This window comes from Balaenoptera acutorostrata, chromosome 16, assembly GCF_949987535.1.
Source record: "Balaenoptera acutorostrata chromosome 16, mBalAcu1.1, whole genome shotgun sequence".
In the NCBI taxonomy this organism is placed as follows: Eukaryota; Metazoa; Chordata; class Mammalia; order Artiodactyla; family Balaenopteridae; genus Balaenoptera; species Balaenoptera acutorostrata.
Genome location: NC_080079.1, coordinates 83,241,718 through 83,258,781, shown reverse-complemented (window position 1 = coordinate 83,258,781; position 17,064 = coordinate 83,241,718). Strand labels below are relative to the sequence as shown.

At 36.6% G+C, this 17,064-nt stretch overlaps 1 protein-coding gene across 1 annotated transcript in view; it reads left to right on the top strand.

The window, feature by feature from the left end:
* The window catches only part of ANK3 (ankyrin 3), a 299,966-nt gene that overhangs the window by 105,925 nt on the left and 176,977 nt on the right, over nt 1-17,064 (top strand). Inside the window, exons 2-6 of the mRNA XM_057530616.1 lie at nt 2,217-2,318; nt 2,781-2,879; nt 3,088-3,186; nt 10,887-10,985; nt 16,013-16,198. Of these exons, the coding sequence (XP_057386599.1) occupies nt 2,217-2,318; nt 2,781-2,879; nt 3,088-3,186; nt 10,887-10,985; nt 16,013-16,198 (585 nt within the window). The remainder of the gene's footprint in view (nt 1-2,216; nt 2,319-2,780; nt 2,880-3,087; nt 3,187-10,886; nt 10,986-16,012; nt 16,199-17,064) is intronic.

Genomic DNA, 17,064 nt, shown 5'->3' with positions numbered 1-17,064 from the left:
TTACATTTCTGGGAACTTTGGTTTGTTCTTTGTCTGATTTGAACCAAATCTGTTGTCTTCCTCTTACTTAACTCTCTGCCCTGATTAAATGATCTGCATGCTTGACTCAAATCCCAATTTTACTTTAGCAGCACCTACATGTGTTTCCAGATACCCAACTCATGGCTCAGTTTATGCTCTCTGCTGTTCAACTTTGTATCATAGTAACTTAAGTAACTGCTGTTGTTGTTGTTAATAAAGCCTCCTGTATTGTTCCAGGAAATAATCAGTTATTTCCACATAATTTACTTATTTGTTGATTCATTCATTCACAAAACATTTATAGGCACCTGCTGTGTGCCAGGGATGCTTCCAGCTGTAGAGGAAAGAGAAAGATGGATGTTATACATATAGTCACTGCCTTGTGCTAGGTCAAGGCATATGGCAATGCAGGCAAGCCAAAGATTTGAGACTTTTGAAACCTACAATCTTTCAGCAAATTGGTTTACCATTTATTTAGAGCAATGGTTCTCAACAGGGGCGGTTTTACCCTTCACCCCGGGAAACTTGGAGACATGAAGACATTTTTCGTTGTCACAAATAGGAGATTCTACCTGGTTGGTAGATGCTGGGAATACTGGTGAACATAGACACTGAACAGGACTGTCCCCATATCAGAGAATTCTCTGGATCAAAATGCCAATAGTGCTGAGATTAAGAAGCCCTAATTTAGAAGAAGCAGTACTCCTTCAGAGAGAGGCATACTGCTGTACATGGGAAGGGTGGAGACCCTGAAGACAGTGCCCTTTTTCTTTGAGGTCTTGAGCAAGTCAACTCAGCTGAATTGACCCGCACCAGAACCAAAGATCCTTCTGAGGGATGGGATTTCCTTCATCTCAGGTACATTTCCAGGGTTGAATTAGTATTCCTCAAAGATTGGCATCTTGGTGGCTTTCCAGTTGCCTACCCCTTAAATCTGCCTCTGCTTGTTCTTAAAGGGCTTACTGTTTAGGGAGGAAGAAGGCCAGGTATACCAAAAACTATGATACTGGGTGATAAATACCAAGAGGGCTCAATGAAATCAGTGCCTTGGGAGCACTGAGCAATTAAGCCCTGCCTGGCGGTCTGGGAAGCCTTTACAGATGAGGTGGTAAGTAAATGGGAGTTTGAAGGACATAGTTGGCAAATGGCTGAAAGAAGACACTTTCCCCTTTTAAGCCATACCCTGCATGATTGCATTTATAACCAGTGATGTTTTGGGCAGCCCTTTCAAGAAAATCTGCTCCTGTATTGTTTTACATGGAACAAGATTCCTTTACAAATTGTGCAGACTCAACTTTGCAGTCTTTCTTCTCATCACCTTCTTTCTATTAAAAATTTCATTAGTAGATGATTTCAGCTGCGTAATTGTAGGTATTAGAGTTTAGCAGTAGTTCAGAGTTGGATGCTTTCAGTGAATGAACTACAGACTTGGCTTTTGTTGTTTTAAAAATGTGTATGTATTTCTTTGTTTGAACCTGCTAATGCTTCTGATAAAGTTTTCTGCAGGCTGTGGATTTAGCTAGCTTGAAAATATGTGGAAAGTATGCTTCACAAACAGTGTAGACATGTATAAATGAATGCTTTTCAGATACAGTCTATGTTCCAACACATGGCTATGTCCTGCAGGAAAATTCAAGAGAACATCATTACCCACAAATTCCTGTTAAACTAGTGTGACATTAAATGTATTCGTGAAGCTATTAATTGAAAAGTTGGAGAGATACAAAAGAATGGAGTAGATGTTAAATTTCTTTTTTTTTTTAATTATATGAGTTTCAGGTGTAGCCTTATAGTTCAACATCTGTATAATTAAATTTCTGATTAAAGAGAACAGTGAGGTTTCTAATAATGTAACTACCAGAAAGTTACAGGATTTTTCTTAACTTTCATGAAATTGTATGTTGATTTAACGTACCTACACATCATGGGAAATTTTCTCTTCCGGTTCAGAATCAGTTATGACATCACAGAAGGGGTAACTTTACACACTTGAAACTAACTTTGGAAGAATTTGTTCTTTTCCTGGTGACTTTATGAAGACCTTTTATTAGTGTTTTCACGTTAGAAATAAAATAGTTCAATTGAAAAAAATCTCAGTTTTACCTTCTTTTTAGTTTGGACAATAATTCTGGGTAGTTAGCAACATGCATATTAGTTTCCTTTTTTCATCAACACGTTTTTTCTTTTTTATTCAGTCGGATGCCAATGCAAGTTACTTAAGAGCAGCTCGAGCCGGACACTTAGAAAAGGCCCTTGACTACATAAAAAATGGAGTCGACATCAACATTTGCAATCAGGTTAGTTGTGGTGATTGTTGTTGTTATTTAGGTTTTTATTTTTTAACCTCTCTATTGGAGTATAATTGCTTTATAATGGTTATTTAAGTTTTTAGATAAAATTTTAAAAATCCAGACTTTAAACTCCTTAAATCTTTCTTTAGATATTACCAAGACTTTCTCTTTTTTGCCAGTGTTTTCTATTAAATGTCACCAGCTTGAATTATCAAGTTATTCTCTGCTTTGTTAGAGAAGCATTCAGAAATGTAGATATGTATCCTTTAATAACTAATTCCTAAAATTTAGTACATAATGACATCAGAACAACCTATCTAATTGCCACGAGTACTTTTATTCCTAATTCAAGTTCCTACACTAAACACATACAAGTGGTTGTTGGTGGGAACTCTTCAGAGTTCTTGGTTGACTGTTTACTCTTCTGTTTTCAACGTGCTGAGTAAAGCTTTCCCTTCACTTAATCAGAATGGGTTGAATGCTCTCCATCTTGCTTCCAAAGAAGGCCACGTAGAAGTTGTTTCTGAGCTGCTACAGAGAGAAGCCAATGTGGATGCAGCTACAAAGGTCAGTATCACACATTTCGTGCTTTTTATATCAATTGCCCAATTCAGTGAGAATTCAGCCCTCGATAAGAATTGGGGCACGCTTCTCATGAGATACCTGTCAGCCTTGTTCTCTTTGGGGAACTTATAGAGGGATTTGATATTTTGTAAAATGTTGAAAGTAGAGAGAAAGATGGGTGAGCTCATGTATCTTGCCTTTTGTTGTACAGAAAGGAAACACAGCGTTGCATATAGCATCTTTGGCGGGGCAAGCAGAGGTGGTAAAGGTCTTGGTTACAAATGGAGCCAATGTCAATGCCCAATCCCAGGTAAGCCTACAGCTCTACTGCCAAGAAATGTTGTTATAATGATTCACAAACAATGTTCTGGGTCAGGTGCTTGCTTGGTTTATGTATCTTCTAAGAATATAATACTTAAGAGCTATATCCCATGAATAGCCATATTATTCTGGATTATTCAGTTTCATATATATCCTCATTTGCAGTACTCTTTGTGTGAGAGGTAAAGGTTTTTAAAAGTCATCCATCTGTAAAACTGGTATGTATGGCTAGTAGTTATAGACACAAATGATTAGAGGACCTCTGTAATGCAGAGACTTATTCTGTTTTATGATGTTAGCTCAGATTCAGTCTCAGTATTTACTCACAGACAAAGGAAATGAGGAGGCCTATAAAAGAGGAAATGCCCTTAGAAGTTCAGAATATATCGGTGCTTTATCTAGTTAAAAAAGGGAAGACACTAGTTAATTCCTGTTTACTAACTCAGGCATCATCATTGTTCCCTAAAACAGATTAAAAAGAAAAAAACAAGCAGAAGAAACTTTAAAATCCCCAAAGTTTAGAATTTCCAGATTGTTAGTAATGAATATACACTGATAATTCATTCAGAAGATCCTCCTACAGGCTCTCAGAATCTTCCATGAAGTTCTAAGGAAAATACCAATAGATTATCATTTGGCAGACTTTGAGTCTAAAAAAATTAAGTTCACTTTATTGTTCTAAAAATATAGGTCCTTATTATCCAAATTATTCATTACTATTCATGTCCCCACAAATGTGAGCTTGTGTAGAAGAGCAAACATCATCATAACGTACAAATATCCACTTAGGACCTGACCATTTTTAAAAAATTTTTTGAAGTATAGTTGATTTACAGTGTTGTGTTAATTTCTGCTGTGCAGCAAAGTGATTCAGTTATACATATATATATATACATTCTTTTTCACATTCTTTTCCATTATGGTTTATCACAGGGTATAGAATATAGTTCCCTGTGCTCTACAGCTGGACCTTGTTGTCTATCCATCCTGTAGATACTAGTTGGCATCTGCTAATCCCAAACTCCCAGCCCGTCCCTCCCCCACCCCACCTCCCTGGCAACTACAAGTCTGTTCTCTATGTCTGTGAGTCTGTTTCGTAGATAGGTTCATTTGTGTCGTATTTTAGATTCCACATATAAATGACATCATATGGTGTTTTTCTCTCTCTTTCTGACTTACTTCACTTAGTGTGATCATCTCTAAGGACCTGACCATTGTTAAAACTGGCCCCTACTCAAACATTCCTTCCAGCTGAAGGCTGACATCTATCCTGGTTCGTCAGTATCTACTCCAGGGTATTAGATTTTGAACCAATTAACTGCAGAACAAAGCTGCAAGTTTTGCAAAAGATGTAGGATTTCATGAAGTCAGGGAAAGTGATGCTGGAGGACTGCTGTGGGGTTGTGACTTTCTGGCAGTAGTTGCCCAGACTGTGTGAAGAATTTGGATGATTTCCTGACAGGTGTTTCAAACTCGAATGATTTGAAAATCAAAAGATTAAATGAAGAAAAAAAATTAGGTGAGGCTTTTGATTCCCAAGTAGTTTTTTCAAAAGGACTATCTTTTTGCTTATGCTCCGAAAATAAAAAGTGAAGGATGTCAAGCCGTGATGTAATTTTGTTGGAAGAACATCATACATTTTCTCCCCCAAAATCATAGTTGGTTTAGTCTTCATTCACTCTGAGAACCTGTACATGAATGCAGTTGTAACCTACCTTTCGTTAAATCATATAAAGTCAGTTTCTACAATGTCTGGTTTTCTCTTTCAAGATGAAGTCTCAATCTAACTTTTTTCATTATTTACTGCGGCCTTTTGAGCTCCACTTTAAATGCACTTGATTTCCTCAGTCTTCTCCAGTACTGATTATCTTTGGATAACAGGAGCCTCTTATATTTTATGGGTCCACAGAATTGTAGTGATTCTCTCCCTTGTTACTCCCACTGTAGCGATGAAAGCTCTGATGCCATTGAATAACAGTGTCGTGGAAAAGAAACGGCACTGTACTTCCAACCACATGATTTCTTGTATAATTGGTCTAACCTCTAGTTCCCTGTGGTTGGACATTTGTTACATGGTCTATGCCACCTGTGCTGATTCCCTTTGATAGCTCACTTACAGTAATAAAGCTTTTCCAGAAAGGAGTGATATAAAGTTGAATATTGACAAGTGTGGTACTTGAAGAGAAATACAGATCAGCTGACCACAAGAGGAGCATTATGGTTTTCAACCAATTATTTTTAAATGCCCCTGTAATTTTTTACTTAGAAAATAGCTAGTGTTAAGCTCTGAGATAGTGGGAAAACTCTTTAGTCCATTTTCATTTTCCTGTTTTCCCCCCAAGGGAGGGAAAAATTAACCTTCCCTTCTTTTAAACAATATACATTTTCATGACTAATGTTCAGAGGAGGCATGGTTTTAAACCTTCTCTGCAATGTCTGGAAGAAGCTGTAGTCGAAATAAAATCCTAACCATATTTGATTTCAATGTATACACATCCTCTCCTGATGATGAAGTGTGGAAGGAGAACGTGGGCTGTGAAATTCCCTGTTCCTTGCAGCTGTGCCTGGAATACCCAGCCACCCACTTGACAGAAAACCTGCCCCCCTCTCCTCTGGACACCTGCCCCCAGAAGCCTTCTGAACCGCATCGTTCTGTGGACAGAATAAGTAATGAGATCACCATGCAGCAGAATGGAGTTTCAAAGATAATTCCTGGTAGCAACTTTTCAAAAGGAACTTTAAAGAACAGCAAGCAATAATGCCATGAAATGCAATGAAATTCCATTTGGTAGCAGAACATAAAACATCCCAGGAATATTATTATTCAAGAAAGTGTATCCCTATCTAAGTGAAATTTTATCCTATAGACAACATTTAACAGCCAACAAGAAACAGCATAAAGAGAGCCCCTCACCTTACTTAAATATAAAAATTCTCCTTGAAAATAAAAGTGGTATGGGACAATATCAAGTTCTGATGAACTGAGGCTCTATAAACTAGGAATTTGTGGATATTCTTGTAATAATTCTTGTCATTGCCTTGATCTTAGGTCTTAATAAGTTAGTTAACTCTTTCTTATGTTACTTAACATTCCAGGAATCATTTAGGCCTACCCTAAGAAAGAAATTGGGTTAGATAACTAAATTGTGATTTTAAAGAACTCTACTATGATTCCTAACTTCTTAACTCTACTAAGTTCTTAATACTTTATACGAAATACAACAATGATTAACAGTGTTTGCTCTTGAAAAATCTCAAACTGCCATGTCAAATGACATCCCTCACGCTTTTCTCCTTCTCTGTCTTTATTCCATAATATAAGGTACCAACTATGTTTATAAAGAAGCAAAGTCTATTTCATATAATATTTTAACTATCAAAGTATTCTAAATTGACAGGTTTTCACAGTGGTTTTAACAAAGACAAGACCCTTTAATTAAACCAATGCTGCCTTTGTCTTTCTGGGTTTTTTAATGTTTCCTATGGGGTGGGGGGGAGGTCAGGTCCTGATGAAGTCAGACAATGGGTGTGGTCCAGATAGAGCCTTTCTGACCTTTAAACTAATAGCACATCTCTGATGTAAACAACCTTCACAAAAATTAGTACCATATGTAAATCAGTACAAATATATCACCATGCCCTTAACATTTTAATTCATAACAGCACTTTATGATATACAAAGGCTTGGTTGGAGGAAACTGGGATGGATAAAATTTCATGGATGAAATTTAAGCCTTTATTTTATTTTATATATATTGTTTCATTTCATTTTTATTTTATTTTGTTTTATTTTAGTGGGTATTAGGTAGCATGCCTCAGTACTGTCTATAAAACTATAAGTCTGGCGGATGTAGAGAATGGACATATGGACACCAAGGGGGGAAAACGGCGGTGAGGTGGGGATGGTGGTGTGCTGAATTGGGCGATTGGGATTGACATGTATACACTGATGTGTATAAAACTGATGCCTAATAAGAACCTGCAGTATAAAAAAACAAACAAAACAAACAAACAAACAAAAAAACTATAAGTCTGCAACTTTGCATACTTATGATAACACCACAATACTTATAATAACACCATAATCAGAGCAGAAGATACTGAAGATATTGGATAAAACCAGACATCAAAAAGCATACTCAGTCTTGAGCCTTTTGAGAATTCAGTGTATTGTTGCTACAGAAAAGGAAATGTAAATTGGGCCACCCATATGTTCCTTTTTGGTCAGCTCTTTGTTTTGGAAATTTCCTAAGTTAGGAAATTAATATAAAACCAGTGATGTACTTTTTTCTCTTACGAGAAAAATAACATTCTTTCTGAAATCTTACCATCTTCCCAATCCAGGTACTATTTCATGAAAAATCATTACAGCTCTAGGTCGTCCACACCGGATTACTTGTGCCTTAACCCTCTTTGCACTAGAGAGTAATGGTAATATTTTTATTCACTCTTTCAAAAAGATGCTTATAATTATCTTCCTAGAACCATAACTAGTGTGTATGTGTTCTCACGCCTTGTTGATCCTTTCCCAATAAATGATATTTTTATTAATTAGTGTTAGTTTCTATTGCTTTCATCCAAATAACTTCAGCAATTTGGAATTATATGAGGAACGCATAGAATAGAAGGCTAAAGAAGCTTTCAGAAAGCTTTGGAAACTAGGTAGTCGGAGTGAGAGAACCTAATCAGAAGCTAAAGGGTAAGGTTGCCCTTTGATACAGTCCCTACAGGCCATTCGAGGGTGGGGAGGGGAGATTTGGTAGAAAAGAGAATTGAGGACGTAGAATAGACGTGGAAGAGCAAGCAGAGCCGTGCCGCACGTGCGTCCACCTGTGGTTGAAGAAGGGCAGGCCAGTTTACTTCAAAGTCCAACCAAGACAAGTCCTACCTACACATCCGTGAAGATGTAGTTCCTCTAAAGAAAATAGAAACAATACTGCCAAAGGAAGGGACCAAAATAAACACACAAACACACACACTCAAATACCCAGTATAAAATTGAAATTTCCATTATGGAGGCCTCACCAAAAACATTTTGTCAATATGGTCAGCAGAAGTAGAATGAGACCATTCCATGCCATATACTGGATGATTCCATCTACATGAAATTTTTACTACAGACAAATCCATCGAGATGGAAGGCAGATGAGTGGTTGCCAGAGGACATGAGGAGGGGCAAATGAGGAATGAATACTAATGGTCCAGGGTTCCTTTTTGAGGTGATGGAATGTTCTGGAATTAGATGGTGGGGATGGTTGCCCAACTCTGTGAACAGACTTAAAAAACCACTAAATTTTACACTTTGAAAGAGTGAGTTTTTTGGTGTGTGAATTATATATCCATAAAAATACATAAAAATGAAACAATATGAAAGAATGTGACCAGTCAGAAAATGACCAGCTTTCAGGTAATAGCGGTACAATGGCAAGCACTCAAAAAACAAGAGGAAAAGCTATTGTGGAAACTATTCACTACAGAGCCCCATCTTGCTGTGACCCGTGTCTACGTATTATTTCTGAGAAATTCCAGTTGTACACATTTTATTCTCTGCCATTGTGAAAAGGGCACACGGAGTGATCTAAAAGTTGTACTTCTTAAGAACCACTCTTTGGAAGCTCCAGGTCTGTAAGAACAGCAGCTCCTGAACCTCAGTGCCTAGTTTTGGGTTACCTTCAGGGGTCATGAAATGTTTGGTTCTGGCAGGTTTCCTCCAGAACAGTGCAGGTACACTGGGCTAGAAACCAGGCATTTGTAGGTGAACCAGTGTTTCTTAGGTAACTTGAACTACAGCATACCTCTGCCCTGAAGTTGAGAATCCACTGACATATATTATCTACTTGATATTTATGTCCGAGAGAATGACACCCATTTTGGAATTTTTCCTTAAGAACTTTACTCCTAAAATCTGAATCTTCCATCTGGAAATTTTGGGTGATGTGGAAAGATATTTACTCAGTTCATAGAGTGATAAAAATCCACGCTGGTTTTCACCTTTCTTTTCTTTTTAATATTTTTAATATTTTTCCTTTCTTTTGGTTAAGAGATATTTAAATCAGCCAAGGATTAAACAATCTTTCATTTTGGTCAAATAAGAAAATGAGAAAATAGCAGTATGATAAAGGGTAATCCTAAACAGCTTTCAGGTTCCTTCATAGCTCTGGGAAGAGTGACAGAGATGAAACCCACGCAGACACACACACACACACACACACACACACACACACACACACACACACATTGGGTTGCAGTTTTTCCATGTTTCGTGTTTAAAATTGATAAAATCTTGCATAACAGAACAAAGCAACAGTGAACTTAGTGATGTTACTAGGTAGATAATTTAAAAGGAAGAAGCTTGACTACTGTGTCATATTCTACTGCCTCTAATTTGGTGTCTCTAATCTTGAGCTTGGCAACCAAATAACCTAGTTTATTACATTTATGTGTAAAATAGAATAAGTAGAATAGAGGAACTCTCTGATGAATAAAGTATATATGCTTTGGTAGATTTGTTATGTGATAATACTTTTATCAAGAATATTTTTAACTTCCTAATTCTGAGGTATAAGCCAAAAAAGTAAGGTTACCAGAGGCTGAATTATGTTATTCATCATATAGTAATTAATACTTATAATAATTAACCTAAACCTTTTGAATCACAAAGTTTTGAGTAATATTTGGTAACATTTAATTTAGAATGTATTTACATTTATTCTTTGAGATAGCATAATGTAAACAACAAAATTTCCAGATCATTCAGTTAAATAGAACTGAATTCTGAAAATCTTATTCAAAGAGAATTTATTATAGTTTGAAAAATACCTGTTTTGGTGTATATATCTTACAATAAGTTTTTTAAAATATTACAGTATTTCATAGATGTGAAATACATTGTTTTAGAGAACAAACACATATATGCAACATATTTTTACTAAGAAGCTTAAGATGTATATATTCATTTGCTTCCAAGTTCCTTGGCAGTTGGGCACATTTCAGACAAAGATGCACAATAGAATATATAATATATGAATGTGTGTGTATGTATTCTGAACACGTCTTTGCAAAAAATGCAAGGAAGGAAACTGATAAAAAGTAGACTACTAATAGAATTCTACTTTAAAGTTGAAGATATACCCTTTTCAAATTGGTGTTCTTTCCTTTGCTCTAAGTCACCCCATCTGTGGTAAGTTTGAAGCTGTATGAAATTAATATAAATTCTTTCCAAAGTAGGAGCTATTTCAGGTGTTTAATTTTATGTAAAAGTATTACATATTTTATTTAAGATAAATAATTATTGCTTGGGATAAAAAATGACTCATTGAGACAATGACCAAATGTATTTTTCTGCATATTCTCATGGCGTCTAGTAAAATCCTTTACTCATGGTAAACACTCAGTAAGTAGTTGATGGTTAAATGAATGTACATATTTATCTAAAGTGGATATATTGGTATGAATTATACTTAGACAAGTAGCAATGAACCACACTCAAACTATGAATTAGGAAGTATAATTGTGAATTATACATTCTGCTTAAATTATGGTGCTTAGGTTTTCTAATAAATATGAATATATTAAAGTATTATTAAAATTATTATGTGTGAGATTTCCTGGAATATATAATATCATCAGTACAGTGGAAAGGTAGATTTGCTTTAAAAAGCCACAAACCTTTTAATTCTTATTTTGCAGAATGGTTTCACACCATTGTATATGGCGGCCCAGGAGAACCACCTGGAAGTTGTCAAGTTTCTCCTTGACAATGGTGCAAGCCAGAGCCTGGCCACGGAGGTAAGACACTTTGGTTCTTTCCATGGGTAAGTTCACATGTTTATAGGGCATTTTATAAACCTGAAGCTATAAATTGAGAATTTGTCCCACTGGTATTTCATTGCAGTTGTATATTAATGTGTGGGCTCGCAAGTTTTTATGAAATATATTAGAAAACTCTATTCTTAGTCTTTCAAGAATCTTCCATTGCATAGATACCCTTTCTGCTCTTAAATGCCTGGCTCTACCCTATAACTGAGCTATTTATTTACTATTTCCATATTTGCTTGAGAACCCTTATCTGCTTCTTACAATTTTGCCTCAAAGGCAGCCACTGTTTTGAAATATTTTTGTGATAAAATGTAAGTTTTAAATCTGTTTTTTTCCAAATTTAAGCTAGCATAATTATAATGATTGGATTTATATATTTCTAAAGTTAACTAATTAAACTCACACTTCTAAACAAAACTAGTACACATTTTTAAATACTAGATAAAAGTGGTGTCTAAAAAAAAAACGTTTGCAGTCATGAATAGAGGAGTTATTTAAAAATAAAAAGTTATTTAAGTCACTGGTACTGTTTTAGGTAATACAGTTTATTTTTTAAACTAATCTGGATGGAAGATTGTGATCCCTTGTAAAGTGTATCACTAGAAATCTATTGCTAATAATAAAGGACCAATGTTTGAGTATTCTTTATTTTTAACAAAATAATGAATTAGAACAGATATAGGGTTATCCCTTTCATAATACCACTCCTCTGACTTTCATTCTGAAGTATTTCCTGAATGGCACAAGAAGGATGGAAATACAGGGATTGCATATAACCTCACCCAGTTTTTGAGATTATGCCTTCAGGGGAAACCACTAAGTAAATGAAGAGGCAGTTCACACAAAAAGAAATACAAATGACCATAAATGTATGAAAATACCTCACCCTCCCTCATAGTCAAAGAAATATTAATTTATTAATCAGATAAAGAATGAGATCTAGTCTTTTGCACATGGGATGAGGAAGAAATTCAAGGGGTAGAAAAAATTGGAACTTAACTACCGTATTGGTGAAGTTGACAATTGGTTGCAACACTTGCAGAAGCAGTAACTATCAAAATTAGTATTTATACACCTTTTTACATAGCAATTCCACTTCAAAGAATTTCTGTCACATATATTAGAAGATAATGCAAAAAAAATAGTTATTATATAAGAAGCTCAACAATATGATTAGTAATAACAATTTTTTAAAAACTAGGAGGGACAAATGGGGAAGTCATTGGCTAAATACTGCTCTACTTAGACAGTAAAATGCTATTCTGCACTATTAACAAGGAGACAAGACTCTATGTACTGACACAGGAAAATGTCCATAGAGTATTGTTACCAATGGTTTATTCTGAAAATTAGGAGGGAGCCTTACTTTTCACTTCATACCCTTCAGTTCTCTTGGTGATTTTTATCTTGAGAATGTATTTTTAAACAATAATATCCTTAGAGCTTGGTAAGAAATAACAAAGGAACCAACATTTGTAGACGTCGAGCAGGTCCCATCCTCACACTGGGAGGAGGTAGCCTGAGTGAGTCCCTGAAGTACGACGAAACGCAGGTCTCATCATGCTTTGCAGGGAGAATGGGCAGCAGCGGTTGTTGTAGAAGAGAAAACCCATTCACATTTTTGGATGGAAAAACGAAATAATATGAATGTTCTGATGACAGCAATTCCGTAGTACTGTTTTCATCTGTGAGGGACAGGTAGTATTCTTTTTCAGGCTGCAATGGACAGAGCATCAAGTGTCTCTCCTTTAGAAGCGAATATAAGCCCAATTAACTGCTAATAGATTAGAGTTAACTTGTCAGCTAATTATCAGTAACTCACTGAGTTCTCCAATTTTTTTTAAGCTTTCAAGGCCCCAAAAGAGGCATTACAACCAAGTAAAAAGAAATATTATATGAGATCCTCAAACAACTAATTCAGTCTTCTAGCAAGAAGATAGGTAGGTAGGTAGGTAGGTGGGTAGATAGATAGATAGATAGATAGATAGATAGATAATGTAGATAGATATGTAGATGATATGTAGATAGATAGATATGTAGATAGGTAGGTAGATAGATATGTAGATAGATAGATATGTAGACAGATAGGTCGGTAGATAGATAGATATGTAGATGATAGATATGTAGATAGATATATAGGTGATAGATATGTAGATAGATATGTAGATAGGTAGATAGATAATGCAGATAGATTTTTTTTTACTCCTTTATATTAATTTCAAAAGGTTTTTGGGGGGGGTTTTGGGTAGCTTTAAAATATAAATGAATGAATGTTCTAAGAACAAATCACATCCATGTCTTCATGAGGGTGCTAGTACATCACTATATAAACAACATCTATTTGATTATCTGGAGCTATTTGAAGCTTTGACTGAATTTTTATCTCTTCTTTTGGATTATTAGTACTAGAGACTAAAAAGAACAGCAAGAAATAAGATGTTTCATTCACACAATGTTCTAACTACGATTTGCAATAATATTGGTATCATTTATACAGAAGTCTGTATTTACAGAACGGACAGTAGTGGGCAATGAAAGGATTCCTTAGAAGGAAAAATTTTAATAGGATTTTTAATTTATTATATGATGTGATATTGCCAAGTTCCGTCAATACATTTTTTTCTTCCATATGTACCTTGTATATATGTATCAAGTCTTTGGCATGGTTGTGCTTTTTGAAACCTTTCGTGTGTTACTGTGTACTGCATTTATGTCTTTTGCGTTTATATCTTCCTTCTTTTCCACGTCTATCTTCCTCCTTTCGCTAATCAAAATTCTGAAGCATGAGGTAAATGTATTTGTTCACTTACATGGCACAAGCAATTTATTAACCACCTACTATGTGCCAGACACTCCACAAGGCAGTGACGTTTCTCAAGGAGCTCCTATCACATTTCCTTTCGGCTTGTATTTTTCTCTTAAGAATAACTGTACAGAGCAAACCAGATCGTTTAAACTTGGTCTGGAAACAAAATCTAGAGCTGCTAATTGTAGCTGTTAACACCTTCGGGCTGGTGCTTTGTGTCTTTAATTGGTTTGCGCAGGAAGCACATTCTTGTCAGTGCTAATGTCTCAGCTGCCGTTGACTTTCTGGTGCAAGGTAGTCTCCTTTACGTATAGACCCCGTGGATGGAAGACTTCCTGTCAGTGGAGGTGGAGCCATTTCATTTTGCTGCAGAACAGAAGCGAGCTGTCGTTTTTACCCCTCAGGTTTTGCTCAGGTTTTAAAAGTGAGGTGCAACGTTAACTCTTAATACACAATCTTCCTTTCAAATGTATTTTTCTCTTTTTTTTTTTTTCAAAAGTAATATGTTAAATAAATGAGAAAGTACAATAAAAAGCAAAAAGAAGAAAAAGCCACGGTTAATTTTCCCTGGAGATAACATTCTGTTTATTCATCCAGATTTTTTGTCCATGTTCACAATGCACACATTTATCTTAATGAAAATGAGATCATACATTTACACGGTTATGTAGATTCCCTTTCCCATAACATTAAATTACACTCTAAACTTTACGTCCCTAAGTGTAACCTGTGATATCATTTTGATGACGTCCAGGTTGTATCCAGCCTTTCTCTGTTGTCTTCCATGTGGTTGCAGGGAATGTTCTTCTGGTTGCATTAATGCTTATCCTCTTCCTCATTTGGGTCTTCTTGGAAAAGTTGAAAGGAGCAAGTGGAACTTCAGCCAGATCTTGAGGCTTGGAGCATAGATAGAATTCGTGTATGCAGAACAAGGAGGAGGACATTTCAGGGTGCAGCAAATAGCCTGAGTTCAGATGCCAGGGTGGAGATAGTCCGCACGCCCACAGTTAGTAAGGAGAATGGAGATTTATACAAGATTTATACGAGAAGGGCCTGGGCAATACTGTCACTTAGGCGCCTTGGGGCCAATATTTTACACATCCTTGCATATAAATGTGCTGATTTGCATTCAGCCAAATAAGTGGTAGGAGTGGTAGGTGTTTTCCAGCAAGGGATACAATGGTGAAAGTGGTCTTTTAGGAAAACCCACAAGACATGAGTATGCAAGTAACTCTGTTTTTTCTTTCTGCCTTATAAGCACTCTTCCATTAGAGCAGCCCTTGATTTGTGCCACAGGGACTACAGATAGAAAATATCATGACCCGAATAAAATAATAAGTAACTTACTTGCCAGTTGTCTAGTAAAAATAATTTTGAAATGTTCTTTTGAGTGTGTGATAATGAAAGCATTGCAGAATTAAAATTTGGGAGCCAGTCCTGGGCTGTTCTGCTCTGTGCTATCTGTTCTGCAGTCAGCAGATCATCCACAAATTAATTAACCACAGTGAAATCTGTAGCTGTCTTCTCTTTGTCAAGTCCCAGGGCCATACAGTGGGAAGACTCAATGTATAGATGTGTGTGTATGTCTGAATTGCCTTTAGTCACATTTTGTATGATCCCTTCTTTCATTGGTCAGAGAAGCCATGAGTCTTTTCATGTATATCTTTCTTAAAACAGCAGTGAGTATAGTTCATTAATTCACATATACTAATTGAGCACCAGATATACGCTAGGCCACAAGATACAGTGATGAAGCAGACAGGATATGCTAGGCAACAAGGTACTGGATGAAACAGTTTTAAATTAGCAGTGGAAATGTTTACAGCTTATTTAAATGAACTCCTTTGAAAAATTTGCCTGGATTTAACCCGAGATATAATTGTTTTCGCTGAGATTATTTTATGGATACTGAAATTCTGCCATCTTTTTCTTCTTTAGGTAGGACTTTCGAAATTTACCCACTTTTTCCACAGAAAGAAATCCATAAACTTATTACAAATTTTAAAATTATTTCCTGCTTTGGTATATGTGTAGTTTTAAATTTCTTTCCACGTATATGTCTACTTGAGTATGTCAGCTTTAATAACCCTGAACAAAATATTGACACTTGGTCACTCAGTCACCTTCTTATTTGTTAATTAAGAAGAAAATATCCATAGGGACCAATCTTGACCCATCCATCTATTCGCAGGATGGCTTCACACCGTTGGCGGTAGCTTTGCAACAAGGTCACGATCAAGTAGTGTCGCTCCTGCTAGAAAACGACACGAAAGGAAAAGTGCGTCTTCCAGCTCTTCACATCGCTGCCCGGAAAGATGACACGAAAGCCGCCGCCCTGCTGCTGCAGAATGACAACAATGCGGATGTGGAGTCGAAGGTGAGGACCGGGGAAACGAGCCCCTCGTGCAGCATCGTATGTTAGGCACCCAAATGTGAAGAATACCTGGGCTCCCTTTGGAGCTTATGCCAAACACTTAACTGCACCGAAAGGAATAAAATCAAGCGCCCAAGTCATCCAGCTGAAGGCACGTCCCCCGCCCTTGGCCTCTAAAGCTGGGAGGGAACTGTGGGTGCTGCCCTATGTGTGCTAACAGGAGGCCACCTCAAAAGAAACCAATCGATACGTACCCAATAGTGTCCTTCCTTTGAACATATATTTTTAATGTAGTTAACACATCAGCTCAAACATCAAGGTGAAAAATTACACAATGCTAGCCACAGTGTGCACAGAATAAACCTTTGGTTGCTATCTAAGACGGTAGGCAATGCACTGAGTATTGATCAGCTGTGGAAGCCATGCCAGCAGCCAGGGTCCCAGCCAACAACTCCCATCGTCTAGACACTTTCAAGTCTCGGTGAAGGAAATGTGGCATTTGGAATAGGCCATCGTGTAGCCCTTCATTCAGTCTAGCTTTCTTTCTGTGCCTATTGTGCTTCCATCAGAGCTTTCATCCTCATCACTTAGCTGTCATGAGCTTTCTGCCATCCATTATCACCGACAGCAAACTAACCGTTCATTTTTTCCTCCTCTTTGCTTCCAAATGTGTTAACCTAGATGGTGGTGAATAGAACAACAGAGGTATATATGTGTATATACGTGTACATATGATCTATATCTGCATCATCACTTTCCCATTTCTTAGTGCTGCTACCTCATTTCTTTCCCTTCTTCTTTGCATTGCCTTCTGTAGGCTAGATACCTGCTTTATACCCCCGCCCTCAAAGTAGCATGTGCCAGAGAAG